The sequence below is a fragment of the Mirounga angustirostris genome, unplaced genomic scaffold (assembly GCF_029215605.1).
Source record: "Mirounga angustirostris isolate CCGP_5_RB_7025 unplaced genomic scaffold, mMirAng1.0.hap1 SCAF_6, whole genome shotgun sequence".
Taxonomy (NCBI): domain Eukaryota; kingdom Metazoa; phylum Chordata; class Mammalia; order Carnivora; family Phocidae; genus Mirounga; species Mirounga angustirostris.
The window spans coordinates 115,179,165-115,207,030 of record NW_026991714.1 but is presented as its reverse complement, the minus strand read 5'-3'; the positions used below and the strand labels follow the sequence as shown (position 1 = coordinate 115,207,030).

At 47.1% G+C, this 27,866-nt stretch overlaps 1 protein-coding gene across 3 annotated transcripts in view; it reads left to right on the top strand.

Moving 5' to 3' along the window:
- The window catches only part of VSTM4 (V-set and transmembrane domain containing 4), a 102,811-nt gene that overhangs the window by 23,164 nt on the left and 51,781 nt on the right, over positions 1 to 27,866 (top strand). For all 3 annotated transcript variants that reach the window (XM_045878282.3, XM_045878284.3, XM_064594941.1), the window contains exons 3-5: positions 6,468 to 6,536; positions 15,208 to 15,315; positions 24,694 to 24,727. In XM_045878282.3, the coding sequence (XP_045734238.1) occupies positions 6,468 to 6,536; positions 15,208 to 15,315; positions 24,694 to 24,727 (211 nt within the window). The remainder of the gene's footprint in view (positions 1 to 6,467; positions 6,537 to 15,207; positions 15,316 to 24,693; positions 24,728 to 27,866) is intronic.

Sequence of the window (27,866 nt, the reverse complement as noted above, 5' to 3'; positions counted from 1 at the left end):
GCTCCCCAATCATGCGCATTCCCAAGCCCTCCCCAGATTTCTCTTCAGAAGCTCAGGGGTGATGTCTGGGGAAGTTCATTTTAGCAAGAGTCCCAGTGAGTTCCACTACACACCAAAGTTTTAGAAATCTTGGTCTTTGGGCACTAAATAAAGGTCACACCCTCTATGATTAAAATCTGTGTAATCTGGGAGAATACTTTAGCCCAGCCTGTCGAGCAGTGGGAATAGAAAGGCAAAGGTATGTCTCCTGAACTCAGGCTGGCCTTTCCCATGTCCCTGCGGCCTCCTCAGGCCTCTGGCTCTGCTGGGGCCCCCTCTACACCTCTCTCCATCAATATCTGCATTTCAGAAGGCTTTCCATATCAGAAATGTGCTGTGCACCTTCCTTTGGATGTAACCGATGGTTGCAATTTAAACTCCTTTAATTGTAGGATCTTTTGTTAAAGAAACTGGGTACACAGGGGAGCAGATGAGAAAGAGTTTTGGAAGAAAGGGAACCTTTCCAAGGCCCCTAAAAATCGTCAGCCACCTGTTCTATGGATGATGGTGTCAGCGCAGGTCCAGAGAAGGGTGTCAGTATGATCTGTGAAAAGGAGACCAGGAGGGGAATGGTAGGCCCCTCAGCCTGGAGGGCATTGTCCCGGTGTCGGGTAAACTCCCGGGACACAGTCTGCCACCGCCTGTGAAACACGCTCTCCCCGAGGGAGTTGGCAGGACATTCTGTCCAAGTTAGGAATCAAACCTCTCCGTTTTCACACCTCTTTGAGTGATGGTTTCCCCACGGATCTCATCCCAGGGGGCTTGACCAAGATTCTTTCTTTCCAACCTGCTTTTTCCAGGCACGAGGTTGATAGGATCAGTTTGTCTGGGTGCCTCTGGGCTGCATTCTTCCAGACCGTTTGGGATCCTGCAGCCACTTTGAACCAGTTCTTCCCCGAGGGGCCAAGACAGGGTGGATCTCGAAACTTGCCCCTTTTGAGATTCATCTGATTCTGCTGTCTTGGGTAGAGGCCCCCAGACAGCCTGCAGCTCCATCATCTGGGCCCCCACCTTCACCGGAAGGTCACACAGGTTCTGCCCACTGGGCACCAGGGTCCCAAGAAATTACAAAGCAGTCAGTAGGTAAGCTGATGACTTAGCTTTGAGTGTTCTTGTTTTCTCTACTGTGAGTGCAAACCGATCAATAAATGGGCCTAGGAGTCAGACAGAGATAAAAATGCCCACTTTATTCCAGATGAAGCTGTACTAAGAAAAGTGGTTTGGTGATGAGGCCTAATTGGACTTCTTTTTGCTTTCCTGATCAGTTGCACTACCCTTCTCGGGACCCTCCCTCAGGCCCACCCAGCATGGCGGTCCAGGGCCCCACACCTCATGGGTGGAGGTGGTCTTTGCAGGGAAGATGGAAGAGGAGAGTGCACATGAGTGGCCACAGGCGGGAGCTCCCAGGCAGGGTTGGCATCACTCCCAGCAGCTGGGGTAATGAGACCTCCCCAAGGGGGTGCACACTGCCCATCCCCTCATCAGCTATTTGCTGAGAGCCCAGTCTCAGCGTATACAAGACAGAGGCTACCTTGAGCAGGGGCTCCACCACATTCCTCTCACTCAGAGAGGGGCAGTGTGTCAGAAGCTCCCCTGGATCAGGGACTCCTCCCCAACCCCCTTGCCTGGGGGAGTAGGAGGGTGAGTGGATGTGGGAGAGGAGGGAAGGTCAGACAGGGATACTCAAGTAACACGCTCCCTTCTGAGAAGGGACCGAAGTGCTATTCTTCCTCCCAATCTTGGAAACCCAGCACAGAGGATGAGCCCCCATCCCCCCTGCATGACCCTACAAGACAACCCATTAGTTAAAAGGCTGTCTGCACGTGGATTCCTAATCTTTGAGGGATTATGGTGGGAACCCCCCCAGTCATAGGTAGCTATTAGAAGGTAAGGATTTTGAGCTCCCCTGAGCTGATGCTTAGGAAAAGCCAGCTCTTTGGGTATGAAAGGCTGCTTATTGCCTTCCTCCTCGTTGTCTGAGAGTCCAGCCGGATCACCAGGTGAGGCAAATGCAGTTGAAAGTGATAGATACATGGAATCTCATTTAAAAGGCTGCAATCTTCTGATGGCTAAATTCATCGGAAACCATTATAAATGCTCTATGATCAAGAAACTTGCATTTTATTTCTGAAAGTATCAACATGAATAATCTGCGGTTGGAAAATTTGCCACTCTTTCCTTGGTGAAACAGAATGTTTCCTTGAAGCATTTCATCCTCCTCCATATCTACCCTGCAGTGGCCTCTTCACTCAGTGTCTCCAGGTTGGCTGCTATAAATTTATGTCTGCCCTGTGCAGCCAGGCCGTGAAGGAGTTGCGCTAATCAAGTTGGCTGACCCACTGCTTGTCCACTACAAAGCCCTCTATCCACCTGGCCGTGTCCCACACTGTGTTTCCTTACAGTGTGTGGACTCAGACACAGGGCTTGACGATGTATCAAATTCACTTTGAGATAGCAGGGAATTAGCAGCCGAAACAAGATCGTTATGGCAAAACCTTGGAAAAATTTCTGAAGCTCTGGAAGAGTCCATGGAACAGATAAAGTTATGACTGGTGTTGCTAATCATATGCAAACAGAGTTGCTGCATTTTCCCATAAAGTAGATGCGCTGGGGGGAAATGAGGACCATCCATTAATTTGTTGCTTAGAGCCCTGTTAACTTAGGATCCCAGTTTGTTGGCTCTTTCAATGCATGTCTCCATTAAGTTGGTTAGGGAGACCTTGTTATCTTGTATCCCAGATAAGGCAAAGCCATTGTTAGTGACTACATCAAGGGCCCACAATTTCAGAAAAGAAAAAATGAAAAATGAAGAAAAAGTTATTCGAAGGCACCTGCCTTTGCTAGGGTAATAGCAGCCCTTTTGAGCTGTAGACATTTAGCGGACAAGGGCAAGGAAGCCTTTCTTGTGGACCATTTGGATGACTGAAGAGTCACATAGTGAAACAAAGGGCTGACAGCAAAGGACCATGCTGGAATTAGGTGCGGGAATTAGAGCAGTGAAGAAAATAGACAAAAATCTCTTCTTATGGAGCTAACATCGTTGCGGATAAAAATGGCTTATTTGGTCTCAGGCACTTTTCTAAGCACTTCACATACATTAACCCATTTGACTCTCACACGTCCCATAAGAGTAGGCGCTTATCACCCCTATTTGTGAAACTAAGGAACTGGGAAATCAAGCACCTTGCCCAAGGTTACCCAACCAGTAAATGGCAACTTGTTTTTTTAACCCGGTGTGTATTAGTGTATCTCAAACTTTTAAGTTCATATGATTGATCCAGGGTATCTGGTTTAAAGGCAGGTTCTGATCCAGTAGGTCTGGCTTGGGGACCCTGTGATTCTGTACTTCTGACAGGCCTCCAGGTGACACTGAACTGCTGGGCTGTGGGCCACATTTGGAGTGGTAAGGCTCTGGATGATGATGGGCATGCTCGATCTCTTGAAAACTCAGGTCCTTGGAGATAATCTATTTTTCCTTTCTGTATGGTCTTCATTGGGTCTCTCTCTTTTTTTTTTTTTTTAACTTTTTAACTTTTTTTTTTTTAAAGATTTTATTTATTTATTTGAGAGAGAGAATGAGAGAGAGAGAGCACATGAGAAGGGGGAGGGTCAGAGGGAGAAGCAGACTCCCCGCTGAGCAGGGAGCCCGATGCGGGACTCAATCCCGGGACTCCGGGATCATGACCTGAGCCGAAGGCAGTCGCTTAACCAACTGAGCCACCCAGGCGCCCTCACTGGGTCTCTTTATGGTTATCCTAGCCTAGGCTCAATTAGTTGAAGCTATGAAAGACCTTTCAAGCTAATTCAGAAGAAAGGTGGGGATAGTTTAAGGATATGGAGCTCATAGAATGCAAGGATAGCAGCCACATTACATCAGCCCTCTTGGAGCCTAGAGCTCCAGCAAGATCAAGTCCTCAGCTCCATGAATCCTCTCACTTCCAGGTTCCCCTTGGGGGTTCTGCCCCTGCTCCATTCCACTTGCCTGTTTTTCCAACATGGCTGCTGCCTGGAAGTCCACAGGCTCTTTCAGCCCCAGGGCCCACAACAACCATATATACTGTGTTTCTTAGTTTAAATTCTTGAAGGAAGAATCTGATTGATTGCTCCGGCAGTCAGCTGTGGGTGGGGAAATTAAGCAGGACTGATGATGGGCAAATGGTGTGGCTTATCGAATATTCCATGCAAGACCAAGAGTTCATTCCTGGAGGGCCAGACTGCCTACTTTGTGGGGCACTCAGAAAGAAATGGATTATCCATTTATTTACTAGGCGCTTACCAGTTGCTAAGCAGTCTACCAAGTGATGGGGATATAGAGGTAGAAGAAATATTTTAAGGAATTTAGGTTCTAATGGGAGAGTTCTTCGGTAGTGGCTTAAGCAGCTTATAGCAGACCAAAGCCTTCCTTCTGAGAAAAACTAGAAATTGGAAAAAAAAAAAAATCTGCGTTTCAACTGTAATAATTACATATTTATATATCATATATACATTTGTATTACATAATTATATATATTTTAGCTATCCTAACTTTTCTCTGAAGGACTATCTAGATAGAGCATAGAGAAGTTAGTGACCCCAATTGTTGGAGACACTTAACTCTTTAAGAAATTCAACCATACTTAAGCAGCACTAGTTAAGAGAAGCTATGCAGAAAGTATCAATTGGGATGCTTAGGAGGCAAGCAGAACTTTTGGCAATTTTAACAACTGGAAGGGCCATGTTTAATACTCTAGGCTTCTCACTGAGGATCCCTGAAGTCAGGGCAAACCTTAGATAGTCCAGACCATATAAAACTGAAACCCAGACTCTAGGCAGTTAAAATCTTGATTGGATTAGATGTTTATCCCTCTACTTTATCTTGTTACCAGGAAAATTAAAAAAAAAAAAAGTTTAAGATTTTATTTTTAAGTAAAAAATGTTTAAGATCTTATTTTTAACTAATCTCTATACCCAACGTGGGGCTCGAACTCACAACCCTGAGGTGAAGAGTTGCACGCTCTACCCACTGACCCTGACAGGTACCCCGGAAAATAAAATTTTGCCTAGCATCTCTAAGGTTTTCTATATACAATGTCTGGCATTCAGTTAAAAAAAAGTGTTAAGACATAGCCAGGGACAGGATCAAAAGCAAAGACAGATAAGAGAAACAGGTCAATGAGTGATGCAGATATGAAAGTTATCAGGCACATGCATTAAAATAATATGATTAATATGGTTTCAAAATCAGGTGACAAGCTGGAGAAATTCATCTGGAAGCTGGGATATATAAACATGAATAAATTAATTAAATATAAAAAAGGATTAATAGGTGGGTTTATCAGATGGGAAGACTGGCGATCTGCAAGATGGATCAATAAGAAATATAAGGCCTAGAGGAGTAAAAAGATGGAAAATTCAGATTGAAATTCATGTCAATATAATACAAAAGTTTTTGGGAGGGACAGTAAATAGAGTTAAAGTTTCGGACGATCTCTGCCATATGCCTTACTTCTCATACTGATTCAATCTCCATTCCAACCTCCTTTGTCTTTCTTTCGGGTCCTAGATTCTCTTCTCTAGAACTCTCCAGTGTGGTAGCCACAGACCACAGGTGACTATATACATTTAAATTAAAATAAAATTAAAAATTCAATTCCTCAGGCCCATGTGGACTAGCCACATTTCACATTCTCAAGTAGCCACAAGTGGCCATTTCCTTCATGCTGGAAGTTCTATAGGACAGTAATCTCATTCCTTGACATTTTGCTTTTTTTGGTCAGCTTAATCAGGTATAATGAAATGTACACCTACTGCACGGAACCTTTCCATGGTTCCATCCTCTTCCCGTGTAACGTTCAAGCTTTTACACTGTGTAGCTCAGTTCTGTTTCTCTGACTGTTGAGAGCAGGCACAATAAGTTCAGTGATCAGCTACCGACTAAAAGTGGACAAAATAATCTCAAAATCAGATGCTTCCTGCTGTGTGTGTGTCTGGCATGGAGTGGTGCTCAAAGCCCAGACCCTGAGCCGTTAGATGACTTCAGCCTCCTCTCTCTAGGGGTGTCTGGCAAGTGCACCCTACTTAGAAAGATATCCACTAAAATGGTCAAATAAATGTTTTGGTTTTTGGAATTCCCACTGGGGAACTCTTTAGTTGGCAAGGATGTGGGGCAAGTGGGACTTCTACTGTACTGAGTCCCAGCTGTGCCATTTATTAGCTTTTAAACAAAGACAACCTACGTTCCCCCCCACTGGTGCCTCAAGTGTTACGTGTCGGGCATTGTACCTCTCCCTCTTGTGTGAGTTGTGATAATTAAATGTGGTTTTGCAAATGGGAAAATTGCTTTATAAATGTAAGTGCCACACCATATGGCATTATTTTGGATCACAGTGTGAGCCGGGTCCATAAACTACTGTACTTCATGCTATGCCATTTCTTTTTTTGTCTTACAGTGATTTCCCTCAAAGCTTCTGAAGATTCATCCGTTGAGAAAAAGAAAGAGACCTGGGCGTTTTTTGAAGGTAGACCTTGCATGTTTCTTTATTATAAGATGCCCCTCCCTAGCTTTTAGATAATAGGAAGGGAATAGAATGGGAAGGAAGTATAACCGAACTCAAGGGGGTCACCACTTGGGGTACACCAAATTGAACACAAACCAAGGAAAATACTGAAAGCTAAGGACTTTTTATTACTTGGTACAAGTTAGGAGACAGGGAGATAGTTCTCTAAGCACTGTCTCCCCATGGGGTTAGTACAGGAAGCTTTTATTCAGTGTGTTAGGGGCTGAGGCAGGGAGCTGCCATCGGTACTTTTGGTTCAGTTGCGCATGCCTAGCATGTCAGCATGCTAGTGCGTACCTTGTACGTTCTAAGAAATGGCAGAACACTCTGTCCATAGGAAGTGATGTTAGTATAATGAGCTAAAGGTAACTTCAGGTCAGCACACGGGGGGCTTCTGTGCAGGTCCTCAGCTCCAGCCTGGCTCACACTGGCACCCATGGGGGCTGTTAGGAGAGACAAACCTAGCAAGGGGATCTCAGGTGAAACACCCAGTTGGGCATCTCCTTGGCTGGAACTGTTGGTTCTCTGTGAAATGAAACACATTCCTTCCCTACTTTTGTCCCTTCCCCTCCCACCTTCTGCTGATACTCCATCCCTCTTATTTGAGTAACTTCCTTTTGCATTTTAGCCAATAAAAGGACCCTGACTTCTTAGTTGTTCTCTTATCCTAAACTTACTCAAGAGTAGGGTGGGAGGGACGCCTGGGTGGCTCATTTGGTTAAGCATCGAATCTTGACTATTTCGGTTCAGGTCATGATCTCAGGGTCGTGAGATCGAGCCCCATATTGGGCTTAGCTCAGAGTCTGCTTGTCCCTCTCCCTTCTCCTCGGCCCCTCACCCACTTGTGCTCTCTCTCTCTCTCTCTCAAATAAGTAAAATCTTTTGAAAAACATAAAAAACTATATATATACAAAAAGAATAGGGTGGGAATTCCTGGTGGTGTCAGCCCATGGGTTTTGAAAGAGTAGAGGCCAAAGCTCCAATCTGTATAATTTGGGGTTGTTTTGTTTTGCTCCAGAATTCCTACCTTTAAGTGATTTTAGGGAGGGATCTTCAAGTAATGTGAAAATGAAATGTACACCTACTGTGACAAATTTTATCTCCGGTTTCTTACAGAGTTTGGGGTTTGAGAATCTTCAGCAAGTGATTTTCAACCCATGTTAGAAGCCCCTGGGGAGCTTTAAAAACACTGATGCCTGGACCGCAGCTATGGACATTCTGATAGAGCTGGAACTTGTTAAAAGCTCTCCAGGTGACCCCAGCAGCAGCCCTCGCTGGTCCCAGATGAGCAGCTGCAGCAGAAGCATTACCTGGGAGCCCGATACAAAGGCACAGTGTTGGCCCCTCCCCTCACTTACAAGATCAGAAACACTAGGGGTGGTGCCCAGCAACCTGGGTTTTCACGAGACCTCGGGGGGGGGGGGCGCGGGTGGAGATTCTGCTGCACTCAGATTGGAACCTTGGAGCAATGATTCTCAGCAGGTGGTTGTGCCTCTCCAGAGTACATGTGCCAGTGTGTGGATACATTTTTGGTTGCTACAACTAGCCTTTTGATGCTCCTGGCATCTACCGGGTAGAGGCCAGGGGTGCTGAGAAACGTCCTAACAATGCACAAGTCAGGTCCCCACAACAAGGAAGTGTCTGGCCCCAAATGTCAAGAGTGCCGAGGTTGAGAAACCTTGCCTTACTGAGAGGGAGGAAAGTTGGCAGGAATTATTATTGCAAAGTAGGTGAGGGTTATGACAAGAAGCCATGAAAGAATGTACTTGGTGAGTTCTTAGGCAGAGCCTTTGGTCAGTGAAAAACTGATGAATGTCAAAAGGTGATGAGGAACTTGTGAAGGGTTACACTTAGTGAAGGCATGGCATTTATGGATGATGAATCCCCTTGCCGAACGGATCTAGGGAGATGTGTGTGCCTTGGAGGCTTCCCCTCACCTTTAGTTAACTCACAGATGTGGTGGAAGGAGATCATTCCCCATGGGGGAGACAGGCGCTTGGATCCAAACCCACCTCTTCCAATAGCCAGTTAAAAGCAGTGGATGGAGGCACTTTCTCTCTCAGGAAAATATAATCATGATTGTGAACATTGTTTGCAAACCAGACAGTGTCACTCAGATAGGACACTGGGATTCATTGTTTTGCCATCAAGTATTTTCTTTGTCAGATTTCACTTCATTCAGTAGAGATTCCTTGTATCGCCTGCCTTTTCTTATGCAGGCTTTGTGGCTGTCTTTTTATTTAATGACCCTCTCCCAGCGAAATGATCCCCAGCTCTCTCGCTCAGCCTTTCATTCAGGGAATGCCTGTTTATTAGCAAGGAGATGAAAGTGACTTTACTGCTCATGAGGTGAAGCAATAGAAAAAATAATTGATTTACCCCATGTTTCTGGGAGCTGCCCCATGACCCAGAGCCCCATGGTGGGGGAGAAGTATGGAGACATCCAGGGCATCCCTAAGGTAGGTCGCTGGCAGCTGTGATAGCAGGAGCCTTGTTTATCATCAGATGCATAAGGATTTCCTGGGGGATTGTTAGTAACCCGCATTCTGGGCTCCCCACCGAGAATCTGATTATTGCCTTTAGGAAGGGAGCACAACATTTGTATTGGGGCCCGGGGTGTCTCCCTAGTGCAAATGGTCTAAGGACTGTATTTAGAAATAATCCATGGTACAGGGGCACCTGGGTGGCTCAGTCGGTTAAACGCCTGCCTTTGGCTCAGGTCATGATTTCGGGGTCCTGGGGTGGAGCCCTGCATTGGGCTCCCTGCTCAGCGGGGAGTCTGCTTCTCCCTCTGTTGCTCCCCCTGCTCGTGCACTCTCTCTGTCTCTCAAATAAATGATCTTTAAAAAAAAAATACCCGTGGTACAAAAAACAAGACTCCATATATTTGGAAATATGGCAGCATGTGGTCCCAACATGCCTTGCAGCATCATCAGCATGTCTAAAACAAGTGTGTAATTAATAGTGGTTTATACTTCACGTGTAGCTATCGACTATCAGGGTCACTCTCGACCTGGCTCTCTACACAAAATCCGTAGCCCAACGTGGGCTTACTTCTCAACACAGAGACTTAGGTCCCTTCAGAAAAGAATTGGAGTCCTCACTATGTCTAATGCCTCAGAGCAGCTGTTTCCAGAGCGTTCTTTCCCCGGGATTCCGGCAGCAGTGGCCGTGTGTTTTGCTTTCTTAACCCAGCCACGGTGTCGGCGAGGTCAAGGGTACGGATGAAACTCCCTGGCGCCTGATCCCGGGCCTTTGCCCTTTTGTTCCTGGATGGGACAGCTGCAGCAGGGCCTGCGGAGGGATGGCCGTCCCCCTGGGGCTCCGCTCAGCTGACCACATGCCCGCGGCACAAAATCCAGCATTGTCGGGCCTCTTGGTGAAATGCTGGAGTGAGTTAAAATCCCTCAGGGCTATTGCTATTGCTCAGGTGTTTTTCCCCGAGCAAGATGATATTACAAGCTGGATTAAAAAAAAAAAAATAGAAGGCTGCAGTTTGTCGCATGGACCTGAGATCCTGGTGTTTGCATTTTCCCTGGAAGAGTAGAGGACTGACATGGGCTTTCTCGAGTCGGTGGTCTGGGCGAGTTGCTGCCTTCAGTGTGCGGAGGCAGGCTGGGGCCCCCGGGCTTCCAAGCAGCGCAGAATGTCCCAGCTGGCCTCCGGGTTGCCCAGCAATAGGTGCTGCCTGCCTATCGCAGGGCCTCTCTGCCGGGCCTGCCCTGTGGTGGGCCTGGTGTTCTGGGAGTGGGGAGCAGGCACAAGCTCACTGTGCCCCCCCTCCCCCACCGTCTTGGCCTCCCTGCCGCTTGAGTGTCACTCCAGCCTGCCGCCCGGCCATCTGCTTCAGGGAGGCCTGGGCTGGGGCGGCTGGGGTCGTGGTGGGGTTGGGGGTGTGTGTGACATTTTCTGCATGGCGGCTTGCAGCCAAGCCTAAAAATGACATTGGTGCCTTTGGAAGTCCGATGGCAGAAGCCAAAGCTGCACATGAGTTTGAGGAGCATAACAAGATTTTTAGAATGATTTTGAGGGCGCAGGTATATGTGGTGTTTTAAAAGCTAACCCCAGATTGGGTTAAGTGCAGAGGTTTTTGTTCAATTTGGATCTGAAGGCTTGGATTCCGCCGCCAGACAAGCATTGTTTGGCCCGGTCTGGCCTGAGTTTTAAAACCTTTGAGCCAACATTTATAATTAGAGAGGTGTGTGCAAGGAGGTTGAGGGAAGGGCGGAGATAAGGCAGCACGGGGCCGGCTTCCAGGCGGAGGACGGCTGTCTGGAGCAGAGTCGCGGCCTCCTCGGAGGCAAGGCGGTGCTCGATCTAGGTGTTCGTACCCTGGCGTAAGTGGTCAGCGTTCTACCTCTGTTTGCAGAGAAAATCGGGGGAGGTGGTTTCAGTGTTTTGAGCCGCTAAAACAGGGCAATTGTCTTTATGCCGCAAAAGGAACTCTTGGAACAGAGGAAAAAATTGGAACACTGGGGTGCTGGGTGCTGCCCCATCCAGGGAAACTCAGAAGTTCTGTTTGAGCTTTTCTCCTCCGGCAAGGTGACGCGTGCTCAGGTTCCTGTAGCTTCAGGAACGCGACAGAGAGCAGGCGCGGTTGCTTCCAGGCCTGTGGGGACGCGCACACAGGCGGCTGGTGCCTGCTGGCCAGTGTCCCCAGCCCGTGGGCCTGTGTGCTTGGCCATGTAGCTGGCCAGATGTTTTATGGTCTGCAGCTGGGGCTGCCTGTGGAGAGCCCCCTCTGTGCCACGTGGTAGAGGCTGTGGTCTGAAACCAGAGCGTGGACCTCTCGGAGCCCCTCGCCTCCTGCCGGGGCACAGCGGGCCACAGAGGCCTGCAGCATGCTTCTGGGGACCCTTGTGGGAGATTCGCACCACGACCTTGTCCCTGCTTGATTGCCACGGTTTCCAAACCAAGGAAAGGGCTCCGATGAAGAGGGAGCTCGTAGAGGACGCTGCTCTGCTCCAGTGGTCCAGAAACTTCATGCAGTGAGATGGTTTGTCTCTCCAACGAAGAATGAGACTGAAGCCAGATGGCCCTTGCCGTTTTGGTCCTGGGGCCGGCATCTTTGGAGTCCCTTGGAGGCAGATGTTGTGTCGTGCCCCACGTCTGCGTGCCTGGCAATGGGACTGCATTATTTGCCGTTCTCTCATGCCAGACAGAAATGGCTACGCATGCTCGACTGCATGTAAATCCGGGACTGGCCCTATGTTCTCCGTGTTCTGGCCCATCCCGTGTCCTGTCATGTGGACTGTCTGTGACCTGGTCTGTGACCCCTGTCCTAGCTCTCAGAGTTTCGCTGTTTAAATGGAGACCCAAGCCCCTAGCTCTGACCATTCAGAGCTCTCACCGAGTGAATCTGCAAAGCCCACGCATCTGAGACACAGGCGTCTATACAGAAGGGCAGTTTTGATTTTTGTTGTAGGAGAGGGTTTCCGCTGTCTCAAACTCCTCACATGCCACTGAACTCCTCGACCCTCTAATCTGGCTCGGCCCCCACCCTCCCACAGAATTGGCTTTCCCCCAGGACTTTTCCAGTAGCTTCCGAGCAGGAAAACCCAGTGGATGTTTTCCAGCAGCACTTGATGCTATTAAAGAATCTTTCTTACAACATCTACTCTCTTGGCTTCCAGAACTCTCAACTTCAGTCTTCCTCTGCTTCTGTGACTGACTCCCAGCTCCCTCTGTGGCAGACTCTTCCTACCCACCTTCCTGCTCCCTTAAATATTAGGGCAGGTGTTCCCTTCACCTGCAGCCTTATCCTGCTGTGCTTTCTACTTCTTTTACTTTTAATTCAGGCTCCTAAGTTCCATGAACAGAAGCCTTCTCAGACTAACTTAGGCAAAAATGTTGACTGAGCCTAAGACCATGGGAGGACCTCGTGGACTCTGGGTCAGAGACTACAGTGAGCCTCCTGGGGTGTGGGCCAGGGAAGAGAGAGTCGAAAGGAACCTGAGATGTCTGATTCTGTCCCATCCTCCCTCTTCCTCTCCCGTTGACTGCAGCCTTACCTGTGTCTCTAGCTCACTGTGGAAGCCAGCCCCCCTGCCGCTCCCAGCATGCTGCTTTTTCCGTTTGGACACTTAACTAACTGCTTCTCCAGGTCCCAAGGGCTTTACAAAGGTGCATTCCTGTTGACTCAGCAATTGCACTTTTAGGGACTTCATCTTAAAAACCTAATATGAGAGGTGCATTAAGGTTTGAGTTTGTGAATGCTCATCATACTCATTTATTATAGGGAGCAGTTAGAAACACTTTGAGTGGCCAGTAATAAGGTCCCATGAAGCCACTTATAATAATCTGATACATTTTTTTCACTCTGTTTCTCTCTGTATTTTTATTCTTTCTATATATTTTTGCATTTTCTGTGTTTTTTAAAATATGACTCAGCACAGAGCTCCAGTCCTCTTTGAAGCTCCTTGTGACCTCCTCACGCCAGTTGAGTTCCTTCTCTGTGTGTTTCTAGTACTGGGTGCACACTTTTGTTGTCGCAAATGCCATACTGCTCTCTGATTTCTTGATGAGACTTTTAAATGTCCATTGTTATATTTCTTGTACTTAGGAGAGTGCTGAACATGGCTGATAATAACTGCCTGTTGGCTCAAGAAATTTAAGTCAGTAGAAAAACATTTTTGCTAAGCTCAAACATCTGTAGCTTTTTGCTGCAGAGAAGGATAAACTAAGGCCTTTGGCTTCCCTTTCCCTTACTGAGCAATCGGCATTTTACCAATCAGATTGGTGATGAGGTTGATCATTGGAGTTTAAGAAATGGATGTATGTTGTTATGGGCTCAAGGTTGATGTCCCCCCCCAATTCATATGCTGAAATCCTAACCCCTAATATGACTGTATTAGGAGGTGGGGCCTTTGGGAAGTGACTGTGTCATGAGAGTGGAGCCCTCATGAATGGGATTATTTGCCCTCATAAGATGAGACCCTGTAAGAGCTTGCTTGGTCTCTCTCTGTTCTCTGCCATGTGAGGATACCAAGAGAAAATGTCCCCAAACCAGAAAGAGAACTCTTACCAGATACCAGTTCTGCCAGCACCTTGCTCCTATGAGAAGTACATGTTTATAGTTTAAACTGCTCAGTTGATGGTATTTTGTTATTGCAGCCCAAATTGACTGAGACATATATGGTCATGGTTTAACTTAGAAAAATTATTTGGAGTTGTAGATTTACATGTATTTCTGAGAAATGATACAGGGATCCCTTGTACCCATTTGTGCCCTTAACCCAATTTCTCCCAGTGGTAACATCTTGCAAAACTATAGTACAACATGGTAACCAGGATGTTGACATTGATACAGCCAAGATACAGAACATTCCCAACCCCACAAGGGTTTCTTATAGCCAAACCCATGTTCCCCCCATCAGCTACTCCCTCCCTAACCTCTGGCAATCACTAATCTGTTCTCCATTTCTATAATTTTGTCATTTCAAGAATATTATGTAAATAAAGTCATACAGTATGTAGCCTTCTGGGATCTCACCCCCCCCCCCCCCACATACACACTTAGCATCATTGTTTGCAAGTTCCAGATTGCTACATCACTAAGTAGTATTCCATGGTGTGTGTGGACCACAGTTTGTTGAGCCATTCACCTCCTGAAGGACATCCAGGCAGTTTCCAGTTTTGGGCTACTGTAAATAAAGCTGCTATTTTGTGTGAACTGAAGTTTTCATTTCTCTGGGACAAATGCCCCAGAGTGCAGTTGCTGAGTTGAAGAGTATTTGTAGATGTATCTTTTAAGAAACTGTTTTCTGGGGTGGCTGTACCATTTTATATTCTCACCAGCAATGCCGAGTGACCCAGTTTATTTATATCCTTCCTGGTATTTGGTATTGTCACTATTTTTTTATTTTATTTGTTCTGATGGGTGTGTGAGATATCTCAGTGTGGTTTAAATTTGCGTTTCTCAAATGGCTAAGGAAGTGGAACATCTTCTCGTGAACTTATTTGCCACCTGTATATTCTCTTTAGTGAATTATCTCTGTTTCTGCTCATTTTCTAGTAGGATTGGTTTGTCTATTTTTTTACTGCTAAATTTTGAGCGTTCTTTGTATTTTAGGTACTAGTCCTTTGTTGGATATACAGTTACAAATATTTCCTCCCACTCTGTAACTTGTCTTTTCATCCTCTTTTTACGGGTGTTTCCAAAGCAAAAGGTTTTAATTTTGATGAAATCAAATTGATCAAGTTTTCTTTACATGGATGATGCTTTCAGTGTCAGATATGAAAAAATCTCTGCTTATGGAGCCTGGGTGGCTCAGTCGGTTAAGCATCTGCCTTCGGCTCAGGTCCAGGGATCGAGTCCTGAGTTGGGCTCCTTGCTCAGCAGGGAGCCTGTTTCTCCCTCTGCCTGCCACTCCCCCTGCTTGTGCTCTTGTGCTCTCTCTCTCTGACAAATAAATAAAGTCCTTAAAAAATATATTTATAAAAATAAATTCTTTGCGTAGTCCTAGATCCCAAAGATTTTTCTCCTATATTTTCCCCCAAAGTTTATATTTTCTACTTAAGCTTGTGGTTTACTTTGAGTTAATTTTTGGTAATGTATGAAGTTTATCTTACTTGGTACCTCTCCTCCGATGTGGCTCGTCCTGACAATGCCCCACTGTGTCCTTGCCTTCAGATCTCTACATATATGCTGTGCTCGTGTGCTGTGTGGGGATCCTCAGTGTCCTCCTCTTCACCCTGACCATCATCTGGCAGTCTGTATTTAGCAAGAGGAAAGCCAGAGGTAAGAGAACCGATAAGGTCATGTCTGGAATGGGAGCACAACCAAACCACAGACAGGCGGAAGATGCTGGGGAAAGTATAACCTTGTTTGAAAAATGCATCGTGAGTCAGGGATTATGTCCCTGTGACTGGTGAGTACAGTGAGTGAGGAGATGTGTCTTGGACTCCACTAAAATCAGCTGTGCCCACGTTGAAGTATCTCTTTTTCTCAAATCCCATCCTTCTGTGGTCTCTGGGGAAAGGGGGTGGGGGGTGCTTACCTCTCATTCGCCCAGACGGGGCTATGGAGTCAGATGAACCTGGTTTTGATTCGGGCTCTGCCACAGAAGACTGATTTTAGACGTGTTCCTTGGCCACCCTGAGCTTCAAGGTCCTCATCTATGAAATGAACTGGGGTGGACCCTGCCTTCCTCAAATTGCACGTGGTTGTAAGGTTCATTATTTAATTACAGTACCAGCGTGGCGCCAGGCAGGCAGGCAGGGTCAGGAAGGCTCTGCCCACCCGGAGGGGTCACTTCCATCTCCTTTCCTGTCGGCATCCCTGTCGCCCTAGGTCTGTCCTCAGCCCCTTCCTGCTCTGCTCTTCCTTTCTTCATGATTACAGTTCTGGGGATTCCAACTCTCACCTCCCTATGCAGGCTGCCTGCTTTCCTCTCCAGCCCCCACCTCTCAGCAAGCCTCGATGTCTCCTTTCCACCAGAGCCTGTACATTTCCTCTGAAATACCCTCCCCGCACCCCCTTCTGCATTCCCAAAGCAGGTGCGGATGCGGGAGCTCCCCGTGGATGACAGCTGAGCTCTGGAATGAGACTGGCTCTGGCTCAGATGGCTGCTCTTCACTTACCAGCCGATGACCTACCCACTGAGCCTCACTTTTCCCATATAAATAATGGGAAAGCGCTAGTGTGCCAGTCTCATGGGATTATTGAGAGGATAAAGTTCAACAACAACAGCAACCACATTTAACACATTCTGACTCTTGTAAGCGTCCTGCGTGTACGATGACATGAGGTTAGAGATACGCATCAGCCTGAGGTCACAAAGCTGGGAAGTGTTAGATTTGGCAGTCACAGCGTAAGGGACTCGAACAGGGAGATGGGGCAGTGCTTCCGGAGGGCCCCTCCACCACGGAGCAGGCAGGGCACAGGGAACCCCGGAGGGAGGGAGGGGGCGCGCTCAGGGACCAGCCTGCAGCAAGCTGTTGGCATCGCAGGGTTAGGAGACGAGGACAGGAGAGGCTCCGGGAACTTGGAAGAGCTGCCGCTGTGGGAGAAAGTGTCACCAGCAGGAGCCTTAGAGGAGAGACCCGGGCAATGCCAACCCAGGAGGCAGCAGGGAGGGAGCCGGGAGCATCCATTCCTCAGCCCTTCCTTCTCCCCTGTCCTCTGGATGTCCTGCTACTCTTTGCTTGGCTCTCACCAACCAGGAGCCAGAGGGCAGGGTGTGGAGGGAGGTCAGCCATTCGGGCCAGTCAGGATGGAGAGGGCATGGAGACACCCAGCACATAGCGCTGCAGACGGAGCCCGGCCTGTGGTGGATCTTGCAGGGCCCGTACCCTTCCCACAGTGCTCCAGGCGACCTCTGTGCTGTGCCCGAGAGCCTTCCTCTGCAGCGTCTGCCTGCCTTGTCAAGAGTGCCCAAGCTCATCTCCCGTTGCAAACCCTTGTCTATGCCTGTGAGACTGTGGGACGAGGTGCACATGTGCAGCTGCATTTGCAAATAGCGAGGAAGGCGCAGGCCCGTCATCTGGTCCACTCTCCTTGGAATTTGGCTTATGACAAATTCCCAACAGATGGGGGACAAATGTGTTTGTTTCCCAGCTGCTTTGCTCCCAACTGTTGGAGTTTGGAAGCCACATAAGCAGTCTCCAAGCCTGTTTTGCCCCAAAGGCACCTCTGCCTGGGTTCAGGAGCATGGCAGGGAAGTGTGCCTTGAGCTGCAGGCTCTGTTAGTTCGTAGGCAGGGTGGGGGAATCAAAGCAAAGGAGTTAGTTCAGGAGACATCCATCTCCTCCAGAGCCAATGAGGCCAACTGAGACACATACTCCAGGCCTCACGCAGAGCCGCTGAGAACCCAGATCCCAGTCGCCCTTGTCTCTCCTGGAGCGGGCCCAGACAGACTCGTGTGCACCTGCACACAGTGTCGCAAAGCCCGACTGAGCTTTCAAGAGCTTCGCCGGGACACCTGCTGCGGGCCACACTGCTCACTGGCTCCTCCACGTTCTTGTGTAATCCTCACTGCCAGTCTGGAATGACAGTCCCTATCGCTCCCCTTTGCAAGAGGACGCAGCTGAGGAGCTTGAGAAAGTCCTGAAACGGGCATGCCAGAGCCCAAGCCCAGCCTGATTCGGAGGAAATTTCTGTTCAAGGAAAACTTTGCCATCTGGGAGCCAGCCTTGCCAAGGAATTTTCCTTCAGCCTTCCATGGTGGTTGCTGCCAAGGTCCTTCCCAAACAGCAAGCATAGCACCTGCAGCCCCTAGGGAGCTTGGCTTTATTCCAGCATTCTGTAGCCCAGGCCGGGCAGGTCCTGCCCCATGGGGTGCTAGCAGCCAGGCACCTCCCAGCCACCACAGGGCTGGGGACAGAGGACTGTGCGTGATGGGCCTGGGGTTACCCCTCACCTGGACCCTGGAGCCTCTGCACAGCGCTGCCCGAACCTTAAGGAGCTGGGAAACCTGCTCAAACGAGGATTCTGATTCAGTCCGTCTCATGAGATCACGGTGGGGCCACCACTTTGAGTAGCAGCAAGCAAGGCCTTACAGCCGGTTCTTCTGAACTCTCTCCTACTCTGTACCCATCTTTGTTATAACAAATATTTTGAAAGGATCCCATTACTGTCTTGAAATGAAACTCAGAGATGAGATATGCTTCCTGTACCCACAAAAATACAATCAGGCCCAGACCCCCTTGTTATATGGACATTTTCTGGGTTTTCTATGTCACTATGTGTGGGTTGGGCCTTCTGCATCCTGGCCGCATGGAGGAAAGCCAAGGTCACAAAGCTGGGAAGTGCCTCTCTTGCCTATGTAAGAACCGCAGAGCATCCAGGTCTGTAGGCTGCTCACATACACATGGAGAGTGGAGGAGAGCCCCACACCTGCTCTCCCGCTCCTTCAGCAGGATCTGTCTTCAAAGAGGATATCGGAGTAGCCGTCCCCATTCCCGAAGCGATCCCCTGGAGGGTGCTTGAGGTAAACAAAGCCCAGCCCGGAAGCTGGGGGGCCAGGGGCCAGCGTCCTTCTCTCTCTTCATCCCCGCTGCTCTGCCCTCACCCGGCCTCGCTCTGCCTTGTTTTCCTGGGGTGCTCATTATTCACGTGAGCTGGAGTTAATTGCACCCATGTGTTACTTGCTTTCCACCTTCTCCCGAGCTGGGAGTCTTCGTCCTGGCTCTTTGTGCCGGGGTGCCTGGAACTTTGTCCCGGGGCCTCTGCGGCTCTGAGTCACCCTGGAAAACACCAGTCCTGGTGGCCCAGGACCAAAGCCTGAGTTATACCTCAAGCACACTGCTTTCCAGTGGCCTTTACTTGTTTGGGAATGAGTCCAGACTCACTCCTTTGAGGGGACCCCAGCAATCCCCCAACCTTCCCTGTCTGAGCTCTTACAAGAGCAGTTTGAAGGCACATTAGAACCAGACGGAAGGAGAGGGGCTTAGCCCCTTGGTCGCTACTCTCTGTGTCTGTGATGTCGCAGTCTAGCTTGCACTTGCTGTGCTAGAACCCTCACACTGGAGCCAGGGCTTCCTAGAGCTTGCTAGGCCCCCGGGTTCCCCTGCTGCAGGCTCTGTTGAGTTCTTCCCCTGTTCTCTATGCTTCCCCACGGCGATGGGGCCAAAGAGCCTATGATCTCTACTCCCAGAGGTACAAGGAAGAAGGAGTCTGTCACAGCCATACTCCGTGCAGGGAGGAGGCTCAAAGCATGGAGTGAGGTGGCTGTGGATGAGGAGCAGAGGGGCGACCCTGGGGCCTTGGGGAAGTTGATGGGCTCACCTGCCTGGTGTCACAGACAATTGGACAATCCCTAGCATGAGCTCTCCTCACCACACACTTCTGAGATGCGGACTTGGTCTTCAGAACGTGTGGGAAGGTTGGCTGGCTCTCGTGGGCCCACTGCCGCCTTGGGAAGCAGGCCCACCCTCCCTGGGCTGGTGCTTGTCAGCCCCCCCAGGAGCGTAGTGCGGAGAGCATGGGACCCAGAGCTTGGATTCAAGCTCCTTTACTTACAGAGTGGGTCTTTTCTGGCCCTGAGTAAACGCCCTGCGTCCCCAAGTGTCCTCACTATGAAATGGGGTTAAGAGTTTCTCTTACTCGTACAGCTACTGGGGATGCTCTTCCCAGTGTGGTGTGCCGGTCCTTGGTGTGGGCACTTCCGGGGAGCACCTTCTCCCGGGTGCAGCTCACTTTCCAAACCACATCCTTCCATCATGGTCATGGTGACTGCGGGATCGGCCATCCCGGCAGCGAGGGCAAGCAGAGCCCCCCCACGCACTGTCCCCAGTAGAGATACACTGCAAGCCACATATGTCATTGGGCATTTTTGTAGTAGTCACATTAACAGGGTAAAAAGGTAAAAAAAAAAAAACCAATCTCTTTTATTTAACTCACTGTATATAAGATAGCATTTCAACAAGTATCAATAGAGAGATTCTGAATGAGACATTTTACATTCCTTTGTTAAATCCAGCATGATTTCACGCTTCCAGCACGTCTCATTTGGGACTAGGTGTATTTCGAGTGCCAGCCTGGGGCCCACGCCTTCCATATAGGACGAGTCTCTAGACACACAACTTTATGTGCTGGGCTTTCCACCAGTGCTTTTCCTGTGGCCATGAAATGGCTCGCTGTAGCAAGAGGACAGGCGATAGGAAACCCCATTCTCCTTCTCAGCTTACCACTTGGTGACCCGGAGAAACGGCTTCACCTGTCCTGGTGTCGGCGCCGGCCCGGAAGCACCATCAAGGCAGGGTTGCTTCCTGGAGGGCCTGGGGTTTTGGATGTGACATGACGGGAGCCCAGTTCCGTGTAAAGGGAAGGGCTGACGGGAAGTGGGGCACACCCCTGGTCTTATCTCTCCCCCCCAGGGAAGTGCCAATGGTCCTTTTCCAGGCCACCGGGCTCCCTGCCGGTGCTGGGGCTGGGGGAGGCCGGGAGAGCCCAGTGCTCAGTCGTTCTGGCTCCTTCTGCAAACGCACGGGACCTTTTGCAGGGGCGGTCGCAGTGTTGGCACAGTGTGGGAGACGCTTGGGGAACAGAGCAGAAATATCCACGGGTCCTATCTCAGGGTCTCTGCAAGGCCTGGGGTCTGGAGAGGGTGCAGGCAAATTAGGGGAAGGACTGGGGAGGGTCAGCTATACCTTGAGGCTCCAGGACTGCTTCAGGGCCTGAGAGGATGGGGGAGCATGGCTACCTCCACTCCAAGTCACCCGTCTGGGGGTGGTCGTGGTGACAGAGACAGGCCCAGATGGAGATGACACAGTCTTCAGCCTGGCCAGGTCGTCTGGGAGATTTGGCCCTGAGTTGGGGGCTGAGAGCAGTGTCGCCCCGGCCGAGGAGGCAGAGAAAGGGTAGCCTCAGGGCCCGGAGGTGAGAAAAGCAGTCCTTCCTTTTAGTCTTCAAAGTCCTAAAGATCCTAAGATCACCAATGAAAAAGAACTGTGTCCTGAGTTCTCATTTCTGTGCAGTACGGTTGCCTTGTGTGGAGCCAGGAGCCTCTGGGTCAAGTATGCTGGGTGGGAGGTCATGGCTCACGATGGAGACTGGCTCCAGGACCCCCCTTTTTATTGGCTCCCTTCTTTTCCTGGTCTCACTTCGCCCCTCTCCAGTGGATTTGCTGGGATCGAGTCCCGTACAGACTCTTTGTACTGAAATGGTTTGTCTTACAGGCTCTGCTTCTCGGGCAGCCCTAGCTCTGGAGTCAGCACTGATTACGTTACATATATTTAAAGGTGACTCTGGGCAAGGGTTATTTCTCAGATGCACATAAGTCTTAATGTTTGGTATGCAGGATTACTTTTGGTTCCCTGGGCAGTCCCTCTCATTAAAGGGACATCGGCCCTGTGTTTACCAGTCTGAGACCTTATAAACATCGGTCAGCATGTGTTGGCTGAGGTGCATATGTTGTGCCCGGCACTGACCATCCTCCCTGGGCTCTGGTCTTCCTGAGTCAGCCCCCTCCCCTGTGGCCAACTATTAGGAGTCCCCCGGGCCTGCCCTCCTGCTCCCTGGCTTCCTGATCTCCAGGCTGCTCACCTCACTGCCCCTGGACTGGATTTCCCAAAATACAGGTCAGTGCATGGATTCCCTAGGACTCTAGCCCCAGCTCTGCCCTACCCAGCTGTGGCACAGTGGGCCAGCCGTTTCTCCTGAGACTTATTCTCTTCGTCTATAGGAGCTCTAATACCAGCCGCCCAGTATCTCTGAGGATGGTAAGGGGTAGACACAAGAGGGCTCTCGAGTCAGGCTGCCCAGTTTTGTCCCTTCCTAGGTGTGTTAGTTTGCTTGGGCTGCCGTAGTAAAGCTTCTAGGTGGCTGTCCCCTCCCTGTGTCTTCGCCTGGTTTTTCCTCTGCACTTGTCTGTTTCCTAATTTTTTCTTAGAAGGACATCAGTCATGTTGGATTAGGGCCCACCCCAGTGACCTCATCTTAACTGAATCACCTGTTGAAAGGCCTCATCTCCAACTAATTCACATTCTGAGGTGTTAGGTTTTAGGTCTTCAACATAAGAGGGACACAGCTCAGCCCATAACACCTCTGTGTGACCTTAATCAAGGTCATTAATCTCTCTGTGCCTCAGTGCCCTCCACTGTAGAATTAGGTGCAATGACAAAGTTTTTGTGAAGATTGAATTCAAATGCAAAGTTGTGGTCTTCAAACGTTTTTGCTGGCATAGCACCTAAAAGCATTTCAAAAACTATGCACCCTTGAACATTTTTTGTTGATGTCTAAACTTTTTCATCATAAATGTAAATTGTTGCAAAGGAGGTAATTTCCAGGGCATCACAAATATTGACATCTTAAAATGAAATGGTTAAATCTCTTTCACATCTAAATGTCATGAATTTAGTAACTACCTCTCTTTATTTAAAAAGACTCTATGAACATGCTTTAGCTGTTAGAAATTATATGTCAGTCCTTTTTCTCCTTGAACTTCTATCTTCAATCTACTTCCCCCACCAAATTTTATCCCACTTTAATACAATTTTTTTGTTTACACTTCTCTGTAAAAATAATGTGTGTACAAGTTTAAATTAAGAAATTTTAAATTTCTTTATTCCATAAGTTTCTAGGTATTACATTTTTTTTTCTGTATTGAGTTATTAATAGTGCACCATTAGTAAGATTTGGAAAATGAGTATAAAACTAATCAAAACTCCATAGATATTATCAGTTTGGATAATCAATCATAAGAAGACCATTTTATTGGAAATGTATTTTTATTAAAATAAATTTTTATTTTACTTCGTATACCCTTGCATGAATCTGCTTCATAACAGAATTCAGCATCATTTCTATTCCTACTTTTTAAAGTATGGAATTGATGCTGAATTCTATTACTAAGAATAGAAATGATGCTGAATTCTGTTACGAAGCAGATTCATGCAAGGGTATATGATCTATCATTGAAAATGATTTTTAACACTTGACCAGCTGACAACTGGATTAGGTCACTATTTAATCCTTGTCGAAAGCAAAATATTGGAAACCTCTCTGCTGGTGAAAGGTTTAGTTGCCCAGTCATTAGTCATTTGCTTTCTCAGCACTGGCCCCAACATTTCAAATCATTTCTCATTCGGTGCCTCCTGTTTTTTACCTCCATAGTCTAAGTCAGGATGGGCAAGAGGTGTGCCTCGATTTTGTGGAAAGAAACAGTGATGTGATGGAGAAGGGAGGGAAAGGGATACAGCTAGAGCTCAGGCATGTTCTGGAAGAATGAATTCTGAGGAAAGAACACCATGCTAGGTGAGGATCTAGAAACTGATTTCCTTAAAACTGCCCTTCCTAGGAGTGCCCACTGGTTTGCAAACCCCAGACAAATGATCATTGATTTATTTAATAAGCCTAGAGTTAGGCCAGGAACATATGAAGTGTTCACTAAATACTAATTATGGTTTTATTATTGCTACATCTGTAAATTATCCAGCACAGAGTAGGTGCTTAGTAAACAGGATGCAGAAAGAGTTTATGCACTAATAAGGGGTTGTAACAGGTAAACCTAAAAAGCCCTCTCTACAGCTGAGACTGTCATGCTGGTCTGGAACCTACCCTGGTCACCTACAGGACAGATCACTGCCAAGTGTAGTAGATTAAAACAACGATTTTATTCGCTCACAATTCTGTAGGTCAGCGATTTCAGCTGGGCTTAGCTGAGCATTTCTTCTGGTCTTCGCTGGAGTCGTTCCTGCAGCTGCAGCCTGCTGGTGGATCAGCTGGGGCCTGGCTGCTTTGGGGCCTCACTGGGATGACTTGCTTCTGTTCAATGTGGTCTCATCTCCCAGTAGGCTAGCCAGGCTTCATTATGCGGTAGCAGAAGAGTTCCCTGCAATGAGAGAAAGAGCAAATGAGCAAACCTCAGAGCACAGGGACCTGTTATGCCTTTGCTTGTGACATATTGGTTATTGTTTCATTGGCCAAAGCACATCTGGCGGCCAAGCCCAGTGTGGGGGCGGAGTTTCACAGGGCTGTAGATAGACACAGGGAGGTGTGATTCATTGGGGCCATCGATGTAATGATCTATGACCCGACTCCGCGGCCCATGGCTTTACTTCTATTTGAAGTGAACTCAGTTGTGAGCTTAGATTGGATACCTATTAGGATAACTGCCTAGGTATTCTTATTTTTCCTCTGCTGCTAGAATCTGTTTTTTTTTTTTTTTTTTTTTTAATGAGACCTACTGTGGAGGATGTCTTGCTCTAAGACTGTTTTTCCAAGGGCCCCCCTGGAAGGGCGTTGATCAGAGAACAAAAAGCCAGTTTACAGAGAGGAGCATCTAAGTGGAAACAGGTTATCCCCAAAGTCTTTCTCATGAATAAGGCAGAGCTTTGAAGTTGGGTGACTGTTACTCCAGGACCTTCCAGGTTGGAACCCACCTTAACCTGGCTTGGAAAAAAAAATGACTGTTTTGGGATATCAAACTAGGAGGTCTGGGGTGTATGGTTTCATGCCTGGCTCAATCTAGGTGTGGAATATTATCGAGTCAATGTGGCATCTGTGCTATGGTTCTGCAGTACTCATCCAAAGAGAAGTATGAAAGCCCCAAGAAGAGGCTTGTCCCAACATCTGAGCAACGCCTGGGCACCTACATTTCCTGGGGATTCCTGGAGCATATATATCTAGAGTAACACTTATTTACCATCTTCTATTTCTTTTCTTTTCTTTTTACAGCAAGACATTATTTGGTGAAATGTCCTCAGAACAGGTAGGAATATTTTCTTTCTTTTTTCAAATGAAACTCTGATATTTTACTTTCTATTGATATTACCAAGAAATTGGCAAAATTTGTATCTTTACTTAAGGGTCTGCAAATTAGTCTGCAGATTGGCCTAAAAATGTGTGTTCTTCATGCACTAGCATGTTTCTAGATTCCAGACTCTGGTTATCACCCCCAGAGGGTCCAGAGAAAATATGGCTCATGCTGGTTCGGAGGACTGTTTTCCCTGTTTAGGAAGAAGCTAGCAGCTGGACTGAACCACTTTGATGCCTTCTGACCACAGATCCTCTTAATTCCCTTCCACCAGTGCCTGCTTGCCCTATGCCCTGCTCTGCAGAATGTGGCCATTAGAAATATATGTGCTGAGATGCTAGCCTTCTAGCTGGTAGAACACACCTCACAGATAACATAACACTTATAGTAGATATTGCAAATTCAGAGTTTAGAAATTTGAGACTTCTGGTTCAGACACAATGGCAGAGGTCAGTTTTTCCCTGCTCTTCCCTGCTAAGCACAACCGTAAACCCTGAAAATAATGTCAGAGACAACCACAGGAGGACTCTGAAAGGTGGTAAGAAGAAAATGATGAAAGACAAAGAAAAAAAATCTTAAAAGCAACCAGAGAGGAACGATGCATTACTTACAGGGAACAAATTTGAATGACAGTGTAGTTTTCCTTTGATTCGATGGAAGGCAGAAAGAAGTGGCACATTTTCTTTTTTAAAAGATTTTATTTATTTCTTTCTTTTAGAGAGAGAGTGAAGGAGAGAGATAGTGCATGAGCAGGGTGGAGGGTGGAGGGGCAGAGGGAGAGAGAGAATCGCAAGCAGACTTCTTGCTAAGCACAGAGCCTGATGAGAGGCTTGATCTCACGACTCTGAGATCATGAGCTGAGCTGAAATTAAGAGTTGGGCACTTAACAGACTGAGCCACCAGGCAGCCCAAGAAGTGGCACATTTTCAAATATTGAAAGAGAAGAACCGTCAACTACAAATTCTATATCCAGCAAAACTGTCCTTTAGGAATAAAGGGGAAATAAAGACATTCTCAGATGTAGGGAAACTGAATGAATTTGTCACTGTCAGGCCTACTTTAAAAGAAAGGCTAAAATAAATTCTTGAAATAGAAGAAAAAGACTTGATACATTAGGATGGAAGAAGGAACAGTAGTGCAGAAATATGGGTCCATAAGTAAGCTCTTCTTTTCCTCATGAGTTTTAAAAATAATATTTTATAATCAAAACAAAAATTACAAAACCATCTGATACTCAGGAAGAGCATTAAGATATTTAGAAGTGGGGAGGGGCAAGTTACCTAAATAGGAGTGAGCTTTTTATACTTCATTGAAAGTGAAATTTGGTAAGTCACACATTTATTTATCATGCTCAAAGCAACCATTAAAGTGACTATGAAAAAAATGCACTCAAAAACAGTATAGAAAAATAAAGCTAGAATCCTAAAATGTGTTCCAGTAAATTAAAGGAACAGAGGAATGATAACCACAGGAAATAAACAGAAGACAGATAATAAAATGGCAGACTTAACTGCTAACATACTGTTTGTCTTACATAGTTTAAAACTTAAAACAGTTTAAATATATCAGTCCAATGATAGAGATTGACAGAGTGGATTTAAAAATAACACAACCCACCTACATGCTCTTTACAAGAAATTCACTTCAAACACAGTGACTTAGGTAGGTTGAAATAAAAGGATGGAAAAACTTATACCACATAAACAATACCAAAACAAATCAGGAGTGGGTATACTAATAATATGATAAAATAGACTTCAGAGCAGAGAAACTTACTAGAAACAAAGACAGATATTAGATAATGATGAGAGGATCAATCCACCAGGAAGACAAATATCCTAAATGTATACACACCAAACAGAAGAACCACAAAGTTACATAAAGCAAAAACCGAGAGAGCTGAAAGAAGAAATGGATAAATCCACAGTTACAGTTGGCAGCTCCAGCAACCCCTCTCAGCCATCAGTAGACCTTCTAGACGGAAATTAGCAAGGGTATTGAAGATCTAAACACCACAATCAACTGACAGGACCAAATTGATACATATCGAACACTTGGACCACCAACAGCAGAACACTTGTATTTCCAGCCCCCACAGAACATTCACCATAAGATCTAGTCTATCTTAGACCAAATGTTGGGCTTTAAAACAAACCTCAACAATTTAAAGCAATAGAAATCATACAACATGTGGAAATGAAACAACACACTTTAAAAATAATACATGGATCAAAAAGGAAGTCTCAAAGGAAATAAAAAAATACAGAGAATTGACCAAAAATGAGAATAAACATAACAAAACATGTGGGATGCATCTAAAGCAGTGCAGAGGGGAGATACATGGCATTAAATGCTTACATAAGAAATTAGGAAAGCCCTCAAATCAACAATTGGGAAATCTCACCTCAGGAAATTAGGAAAAGAGCAAAATAAACCTAAAGCAGACAGAAGGAATGAAATGATAAAGATCAAAGCATAAACTGATGAAATTGAAAATAGCAAGACAATAGAGAAAAATCAGTGAATCAAAATCTGGTTCTTGGGAGACTGCTGGGAGAAAATGGGTAAAGTGTACCCAGGATCTCTGCTTTATTTCTTATGACTGTATGTGAATCTACAATTACCTTCATAAAAACTTAAGTTAAATGTGAATTTGGATGTCCCTGGCAGATCCTGTTTTCAGCCCCAACAGTCCCTATACCTGACTGCTTTGTTTTGCTGCTGCTGAATTTGGGATCCAGAGGAACCCTGTTACTAAAATCAAAATGCAAACTTCTTTTATTGAGAGTTTACGCTCTACCAGATCGTCATCTAGAGTAGTCCAACGGTGAAGAAAAGAGACGGAAATCCCTGCTTTGTGGAACTTGCCAGGCAGTGAGTGCAAATGCATGTGTCCCTGGGAGAGATGTCTGACTATGGCCAACTGAGGAGATCATCAAGTCCTCTCCCCCCAAAAAGCAACTATAAAATTGAACAAAATCCACAAAAATAACTATTCTAGCACTCTGGAAAGGCCAAAGGTATGTACTAAACTGAGAGGCTTTTATACTTGAAAAACTGCTGAGCTGCTGCTGACCACGGTGGAATTCGGTGG